The sequence below is a fragment of the Limulus polyphemus genome, unplaced genomic scaffold (genome assembly GCF_000517525.1).
Source record: "Limulus polyphemus unplaced genomic scaffold, Limulus_polyphemus-2.1.2 Scaffold278, whole genome shotgun sequence".
Taxonomy (NCBI): Eukaryota; Metazoa; Arthropoda; class Merostomata; order Xiphosura; family Limulidae; genus Limulus; species Limulus polyphemus.
This window is the reverse complement of record NW_013665888.1, coordinates 325,776-335,373: the sequence shown is the minus strand read 5'-3', so window position 1 is coordinate 335,373 and position 9,598 is coordinate 325,776. Positions and strand designations below refer to the sequence as shown.

The following is a 9,598-nucleotide window of genomic DNA, read 5'->3' as shown; positions in this document are numbered from 1 at the left end:
TTTTCAACATGATGTTGTCTAATTTATCACTGGTTTTATTGATATTCTGTTTTACAGTTTTGAGCTTGTTTTCAACATGATGTTGTCTAATCTATCACTGGTTTTATTGATATTCTGTTTTACAGTTTTGAGCTTGTTTTCAACATGATATTGTCTAATTTATCACTGGTTTTATTGATATTCTGTTTTTCAGTTTTGAGCTTGTTTTCAACATGATGTTGTCTAATTTACCACTGGTTTTATTGATGTTCTGTTTTACAGTTTTGAGCTTGTTTTCAACATGATGTTGTCTAATTTACCACTGGTTTTATTGATGTTCTGTTTTACAGTTTTGAGCTTGTTTTCAACATGATGTTGTCTAATCTATCACTGGTTTTATTGATGTTCTGTTTTTTAAATAACACTTTCTGTTTTCTAGGAAATTTAAATGATAAAATGGAAAAACAATGCTAGTCCTTTATATGACTTATTACTAACTCTTGTGTTGAGCATCATACATTTAACTAGTGTTAGCAGATTCACCATTCAGTGTCATTGTCAACAAGACATATCTAGGCACGTTTATTAACAATTGTTTACTATGGTTTGCACTACCGGGATGTATCTATAAAACTGTAACTATCACATAAAGATGTTTGAGTAGCAGTGGGTTGAAGTACTTCTAATGCAGCTAAGGCTAAAACGAATTAAATTCTTACAAAAGTAAAATATAAGATATTAATATCTTAAACATAGGAAATATCAAAAGGATCAATATTTAATATTATTATTATTATTATAACATGTTTACTAACACACACACAGAGGTTTACAAGTCTTGTGTTCAGGGCAGTATTTATCAACAAGTATGAACTAATGGTTTAGAATAATCAAGATGTTGATGTGTTTCTTTGTATACCATTGGATAAGTTAATCAAACATCCTTTTTTTTTTCTTCTCATATTTACTGTCTTGTTTTCTACAGACTGGATTAAGAAGATATGATTTTGAGTTCCATGACTGGCCTGTGTCATTCAGATGGAATGATGTTGAAGGGTGAGTTCTTCAAAATATTTTGCCCTTCCCCCTGACCAACATTTTCCATTTTCTGGCACTTTTTTCTTTGCTGTTTCTTCTTTTAAAATGTAGAACACTATGGAAATATCTTATGCAAGAGTAAAGTATTGGTTTCACAAGTCATGCAGTTTTCATGCAATGTTGAGTCTGAGACCAAAATTAACTCCTACATGGGCAACATTGTTTCGTTTGTAGGATCGCAAAGATAGTGCATTCGTATCAACTTAATTTTCTAATAATGGGGACAGTTTTTATAGATAAATTAAAGGTACTATTCAGACTGAGTTTAGAAGCAGGATTTGTAACTTAGGTCACATTTGTTTCTACTGTATCACTGTCCATATGCTGGTCACTACAATTCTATAGTCTAAGACACAGACTAAAAAAACTTACTTTATATTTTGGAACACTACTTTATAAAATTGATTTTAAAACAGATTTAATGAAAATAAATACCAGAAAAAAAATTTTTCACACTAGAATAACTGACAGATAATGTGCACTAATTGGAAATTTGTATCTCACCCTTTCTTTTTTCTCTTCTCACTTAGGCCCGGCATGGCCAGGTGGTTAAGGCACTCGACTCGCAATCTGAGGGTCGCGGGTTCGAATCCCCGTCACACCAAACATGTTAGCCCTTTCAGCCGTGGGGGCGTTATAATGTGACGGTCAATCCCACCATTCGTTGGTAAAAGAGTAGCCCAAGAGTTGGCGGTGGGTGGTGATGACTAGCTGCCTTCCCTCTAGTCTTACACTGCTAAATTAGGGACGGCTAGCACAGATAGCCCTTGTGTAGCTTTGCACGAAATTCACAAACAAACTAAAACTCTTCTCACTTCTAGTGTCTGATATAGTTTTTGTGTTCTAAAATACATATTTCAAAGCTACATGAATTATTTTATGGAAACCCAACATAGAGAGAAAAAAAAGTAGGGTTACTGGAGCACAGTCTTCGAGTGCAAATGGCCGCAATGCCTAAAGTAAGTGCTAAGTTTCTTGCTTTTTATGTATATGTTTTATGCATTGTTCTATATTTTAAGCAAAAGTAACTAATATATAAAAATTGAAAACTTATTAGGTTAGATATTAAAACTTTTATAAAAACACATTTCACAAGATCGGCTGATAGGGAAGCTTGTGGTATTGCATTGTGTACTTTAACTTGATCTTTTTTTTTACCCTAAGCTCTCCTGCTGTGACTTATTTCTTTTTGTACCAGAGAGGGTCGGAAACAAAACCATAAAATCAAAGGAAAGCAAATGTGAAAAGGTTATAAGCTGAGACTATCAGAATAAATAATTGTAATTATCTATTACAAGCTGCAGCCATTCTAGAAAAATAAAAGGTTAGTGTATGTTGATGATTTTGCTTCAGTTTATGTTAGGACAGAGAATGTAAGAGATAAGTTATGGCTCTAGAAGCCATGTGAATGAAATATGAAACTTATAAATTGAAAAAAAGTATTTTTATTCTTATCATGACAAATCACCTTTCACTCAGACTGACTCGGTAGAATCACCTTATACTCGGACTCACTCAAACATATGTCAACCCCCCCCCCTCCGTTTTCACAAACCATGGGAAAGAATATAATTGAATGTCATGATGTCCTATTTACGTCTGCAAAATCAATACTGTAACCGAACATCTTGCAGGTGGATTAGTTGCAAGAATTAGTGATGACCTTGAGCGAACATCTGGCAAGCATGCATAGATGGATGCTATCTGGACAGGCTGGAGTAGGGGGGAAGGGGCGTGTGGTTGGCCGTGATTCGAAGGTGACTGTGAATTTTACATCCTAATTATTAATCAAAAAATATCACCTTATAGTTGGGCCAATACAATACTTGTTAATCACTGTATCTGCTATATCCATTGCAACAAGGTATTTTTGTCCAATACCAATGATTCTCAGGCTGACACAGTAGTGGTTGAGACAATATTAGCACTGTTTAATCTTAACATTAAAATCACTTTGCATGCAGACTATTCAATACAAATACTCGATATATTCAAGGACAAATCTTTATTTTATTTTATTAAAAATACTTCACTAAAAAATATTATTTTTTGTTTGTGAAAGACTGATAATGTTTACTGAAAGACTGCCAAATTTCATGAAGATATACACACTATATTAAAAGTTAGTAGTATCAAAACTATAAAGACTTTGAACGAGTACATTACGTGGCCAGTCAAATTGACCGAGCCCATGTAGAGAGAGCTAAAGCAACACTAAACTTGTACCTTCACCTTTTCATAAAAGAATTGATTTATTAATGGCGTAGATGTGGATAAATATAGAAAATTTGTTCAATAAAAACTGAGAAAATTCAAATTTCTAGCTTAATTACAACTGTTGGTTATAATTCATAATTTCCACATACATCTGTGTTTTAAATTTATATAGTGACAAAAGCAAGCCTCCAATATTTGTGGAAAAACCATCATCTAGAAGCTCAATTTTCATGACGTTAGGTGCAATTCCTTGTGAAATTTTAAGGTACGTATTTGTTTGTAATAAATATACTAGGGGATAAACGTATGATTCACGTACAATGTATGCGCTAAATCTATTTGAATACTAAAACATTGTTTAGCAAAAAAATGATAAAAGGATGTATATATATAAGAAATTGAATCCTCAAATTCCTGCATACAAAGCTTGTACTGTGCCATATGAACCAAAGCCCGAACATTTTTTTTTCTCACGTATACAGCATATATGTTTTAAATAGATAAGTCCTTTAAATAGTACTGCTGTTTTATTGTGTCGTTGGACATAAATGAAACTCAAACACTACTAAACAGAACATAGAGTTGTTTTATTTAGATTTTAAAGTTATGGTTTTTATATAAACACATTATCTTTGTGGATAATAGCCATCTTTGACTAAGATAATGAGATTTTTTTTTATCAAACTTCTGATAAAGTGATGTTATAAAATAGTGAAATTTTTAAAATTATGGTATCAAGAACTGTTGTCAAGTGCTTGTTTGTTTTTTGTAAATGTGTGTGTAAATATCACTATTCATGTTCTATCTGTAGAGCATTGAAAATGAAAGAAGTTGTGGTAGTGACTGTTAAGGCTTATTGCCGTAGATTATATAGTGGGTAAACTCGTGCTTCTTCTACAAAATGTATTTAAACTTTAGGCTTAATTGTCAATTTTTAGGCATTTGTTGGAATATGTATTGAGACATAATGGTATTGTGTTTTTTTATAAGTCATGGAAAGATAAAGAATTAACTTAATGTGTGTTTAATTGAGTGTTTGTTTATGTTACTGAAGTAATTGTCTATAAAGTTAATGTTGTAAATATCATGGTTTTGCATTGCATTTGTATAAATTTAAAAGTACCACTGTACAATTAGCCAATAGGAATATTGGATTTCCACGTGAGCTAATGCACACACATACATGGACTGTCTGATACACATTGTTCTTTTAATTACACAAACACACACACACACATATATATATATATATATATATTAAGGTAAAAAGAAGCTACATTGCTGTTGTTATTTCACAATATTAGGCAAATTAAAAAGTTTTGATTGGTTTGTAGCTGAATACAGTGATTAGCGTATATTTTGAAATACAAAAATAAAACAAACAAAAGTGTGTATGTGATACATTTTCCAGTGAACAATACAAGTAATCAAATGTGTATTAGTAACCATATCTTATTGTTTTAAATGCAGATTGAATAGTGGGAAAATTTTCACTTTTCCTGCTGATGCATGTTTTGTTTTTATGTTGTTTGCTTTAAAAAACTCAGTTCAAACAACTTTTAAAAGTACACAATACTTTAGAAACAGTGTAAAAACACCTGGCCTAACTAACAACATCTACGTGCTTTGATGGGTCAAAAACAACATTGAAGAAAAAAAAACATTCTGATATTTAGCATCATGCAGTGACCAATAATTTAAACTGCAGCTGAGTTCATTACACTTATTCTAGGTGTTGACAAATTCCATAATGCAGTTAGGTTAAATTTTTTTCTGTTTTCATTTTGTATTTGTAAATTGTTTACAAAACTGATGCTCTATGATTGTCATGGTTGTATTTTTATAAATTTGATGATTTCTCAAATTATTTCAGCTACATAGCCATCCATACTTTTGGTCGCAGACTGATTTATCCAGGAACTGTAAAACTTCTCCAAGCAGCCGTTGGTATGAATTAAGACTTCATTTTTAAACAATTAAGATTAGGACTGTACTGTATGTTGGTGATTTTTTTTTTTTTACCTATAATAAGGTAGCTTTTCAGACTAGATTTGTCTATTTCTACCTGAAATATCAGAAAATATTTGAATGTGTAAATGCACTACATACATTTTCATTTTCCAATATGGTGCTAGTAATATTTCTTGTTCTGTTTCAGATTCGTTATTGTAGTGTTGTTTTATTGAAGTTCCTTAAAATATGAATTTTGTCACAAGAGTTTAAATGTTAAGAAAAATATTACTTACACCCACCAAGGTGTTGGGTAATCAACCTTTCTTGTTTTTCTAATTTCATGAAAAACGTAGTGTCAAAAAACTTTAACTGTGTAGTATAGTTATGATTTGTTGAAATATTTAAGGAAGACTTTTCACCACAGGCCTTTTCTTCTCTACTGTTTTAAAAAATAAATCAATGGTGAATTTAAATGTAGTAATTCTCTGATACTGTGTGTAATAAGATGAAAATAGTGAGGTCATGAGGGGATGTAACCATTAAGGATTTCCCTGCGTAGTGCAGGAACATTTAAATATTCACCCTCAGAGTTTCTTGAGAAAGTAAGGTTTCATTGTGCTATAAATAAATTTCATTGTTGTTTTTTTTTCCAGTTTTTTTATTACCTTATTCTATAATTAGTAGCTTATGATCTAAGCAAACTACTTACATTGATCAGAACTAAAAATTTGTGCAGAAATTAATATAGTTAATTTCATATACTGTTTTAAACTGTAATGATTAAAATGCATTGATTCACCAGTTAGCACCGTCACTGTTCGTGATGTTTTTAGTTATGATCCTTGTTGTTTAATGGTTAATAATCTTCCAAGACAGAGTTGGGGGCTAATTTTTGTTTTCCTTAAAATATCCTAGACTACATATGGGGCTCAGTGCACCCACCACATTCCTAAAATTTTAGAGGGAGGAGGCTCTTGCAGGATCCTTTGACTTGTGCCCTTACATTGTTGAAAGGTATTTTAAAACACTGATACCCTTGAATAAGTAAAAACTTCTTTTGATGCTACCAGACAGATTACAGTTAATTTCCTTACCTGTTCAATTAGCTTAGCTCTTCCTTGAATGAGCATAGGACCTAGTTTTCAAAACAAAATTTGGTAAATGCCAGTAGTGATGAGCTGTTTTTGGAAGATTTCATTAAATTTGAATAAAAACAAAAAATGTTTAACTTTTTTGTTTGGGCATCTACAACTGAATGATTTTTTGGACTTATGAAGTATGCATATTTTAATCAAAACAACATCAGTTCTGTGGAAATTTAATTTATCTTTCTTTCAAACGTGTACATAGCAGGAAATATACTGGGTAAAGAAGTCTTTTAGCAGACCACAAATTTGTTTTTCAGTACTTGAATACCATCTCATCACTCACAAAGAGCCTGTTTTATTGTGAAATCTTGCACTCTTTAAAAATAAAACTAATGAATTCTTCAGATGTATTACTTTATTTATATTTTTGATTATACACTTGTTTCGTCTCTCTTCAACTATCTAGTATACAAAGATAATTATTCTGTGAGAATCAATTAAGTGTATCTATATGATTAAATGAGCTACGATACAACTGAACAGCTTGCTTTATAGCCGATATTTAATTTAGCATTTTGTAGCACAGTTATAGTTGTAAGTTTGAAAGTTGCTGTAACTTTATACGTAAAAATAACTACAGACTTGCAAAAATTTAAATGTTTCTTTTAAACAATATTATGCTTAATGTAAAATTTAAAACACCAATTCCAGTACTTCAGAGTGTTTGTAATTTTAATTTTTTTATATATTTTTTCTCAGTAATGAGATAAAATTGTTTGATATAGAGAGTAGTTTTAAATGTTTTTTAACAGAATTTTCCACCTCTGTTTTCAGTATGGAGCAGAGAGGTTCAAATTAATTACACGCGATGGAAATGCAATAGATTCTGTTTTTGTAGATAGAAGAAGCAAAAAAGAATTTCCTAATGGGGAAACATTAGTAAGTACATAGGTTATATTTCAGGCTGTTATGTGAAATGAGCCACTGTTTATAATATCACTTTAGGTTGAAATTAAAAACTGACACATTAACAATAATTATCTATTAAACATCTGAATGTCTGATAGGTTAGTGTCTTTGAATTTTGCATGTATAACGACAACTCTATTGTTATTATCGTATCTGTACGTAACTCATATTGATGAACCTTAGAGGTCAACAGAGAACTTACTGATAATGTTTGCAAGATCATTTTTTGATCTTGGGTATATTTGCTACTTTTATCAATGTTTAACATGGTTATTGATAATGTCTTAATTGTTCATGTTTATTATAAATAGACGTACTAAAAGTTAATGTAACATATTCATCATGTCGTTACATAGGTTATATGCTGTGAAGGAAATGCAGGCTTCTATGAATATGGAGCTATGGCGACTCCCCTTGAGGCAGGGTACTCTGTCCTTGGTTGGAATCATCCTGGTTTTGGGGGAAGCACCGTAGGTATACTTGTATAATGCCGAGTAGTAAATTTGTTTTTACATAAAAAAAGAGTTTCTATAGATACCAGTGGAATAGTTAGTCTAATTTTTTGTATGGTAAAAATAAAGTTAAACCTTATAAACTTGAACCATAGACCTGTTTGTACTAATAGGTTAATGATAGCTTGTTGGCTCTAATAACTAAAGGTAAGTATATCAAATATTTTATTTAATGCTTTTGATCTTAGAAACTAATCACTGAATACATTCCAAGTATTAAGTGCACATCTGCATGTTAAATTTCACGATTTAAGTAAAAATAATAATTCGACATCTGTTTCAACAATTTTGACCTAAAGTATTTCATATTTTGATATTTTCGTAACATATATTTTACTTAGTGTAATTCACAGTGAAAAAATGTTAAAAAAACAAAACATTCCAGCTTTCAATTATGTGCTGCTCTGAGGATTTTTGCCTGTAAACAATGCATATATTAAGGTTTTTGGATTTTTTCTGCCCATCCCAAGATGTAGGTTTATATTTGCAAAGAAACTGTCACCCTTTTAAAAAATAATGATTCATGTGTTGTTTTTCTTGGAGGTCTTGGTGGTTAAGGTGCTAGATGCACAGTGTGCGGGTCCTGGGATCCAAACCTGTTGCCAAACACACTCACTTTTGTCATGGAGTTGTTATAATATAATGATCAGGCCCACTATTCGTTGTTAAAGAGTAGTTCAAGAATTGATGGTGTTCGCTAGCTACCTTTACTCTAGTCTGTCCCTTCCAAATTAGGAACAGCTAATGCAGGTAGTCCTCAAGTAACTTTGCATGAAACCCATCAAACAAACAATTTTTTCATGATTTTCCTTCTATGTTAGTGGTTTTATTACTACAGCTTTTTGTCATCACCCTTTTTTGACGACAGAACGTGGTGTGAACAATTACTAAGGGAGGTCAGTGTTGAAAACAGCTATAGGGAATATGATTGCATAGAGCTGGTTATAAATCAGTTACGTCAATGAAGATTAAATCAAGTGATATGAGCAACTAGTTGTGAGTTCTTGAAATATCAACTACCCAGTGCTCCTCTAGAGGCGAACAAATGAATCGAACGGTACATTTAGAACACCGAGGAACAAACCACAGTACTGATACTTTTTTTTTTAAATAATTTATTTAAATATTCTTTTCATTATTCAAAACACTTGTGTTAAATTATACCTGTTTCAAAGCTACAAACAGTACATCACATAAACTGTTAGGTTTAACGAGTACAGTAAGCAATAGCTAAAATATTCTGATGGCTCATATTCCTATTTACTGAATATTATTCTTAAGTTAATCATATTTAAACAATGCACAAAGATAAAATAATATTATTTATGGAAGAGAAACTGTGTTTATTAGATATAAATTGAATCTTGACCAAGAATACTGTAAGCAAAATTCATGGTACCTAGCCTTACTAAAATAATAGTGATGCCTTTTGGAAGGGTGAGGATCAAGATCAGTGATAAATCTTTGTCAGTTTTAATAGTTTATAGTCTGAAGTGGTGACTAATGCAATGAGTAAAATAAATATATGAATGAATATCTAACAAATTGAAATTGGCTGGATATATAAAATGGGACTTCCTGATCAACAGAATTAAAATTCTAAAACTAAAATAAATATTTTAATGTTTTTTAAAATCATCTACTAGTAAAATTTTGCCCCCCCCCCATCTACAGCAAGTGAACGTCATTTACGAGTACAAGTGTAATAAAGGAGACTGTGAGCTTCTGGCAAACGCCTCCTACATCTGAATGACTACCACAACCCCGTCAAGATGCCTAACA

General features: G+C 31.5%; 1 protein-coding gene across 1 annotated transcript in view; it reads left to right on the top strand.

Annotated features, from left to right (window-relative positions):
* LOC106456986 (protein ABHD16A-like) overlaps positions 1-9,598 on the top strand; it is a 35,435-nt gene that overhangs the window by 8,273 nt on the left and 17,564 nt on the right. The window contains exons 6-10 of the mRNA XM_022382795.1: positions 965-1,035; positions 3,467-3,559; positions 5,168-5,241; positions 7,141-7,274; positions 7,661-7,774. Coding sequence (XP_022238503.1) covers positions 965-1,035; positions 3,467-3,559; positions 5,168-5,241; positions 7,141-7,274; positions 7,661-7,774 — 486 coding nt within the window. The remainder of the gene's footprint in view (positions 1-964; positions 1,036-3,466; positions 3,560-5,167; positions 5,242-7,140; positions 7,275-7,660; positions 7,775-9,598) is intronic.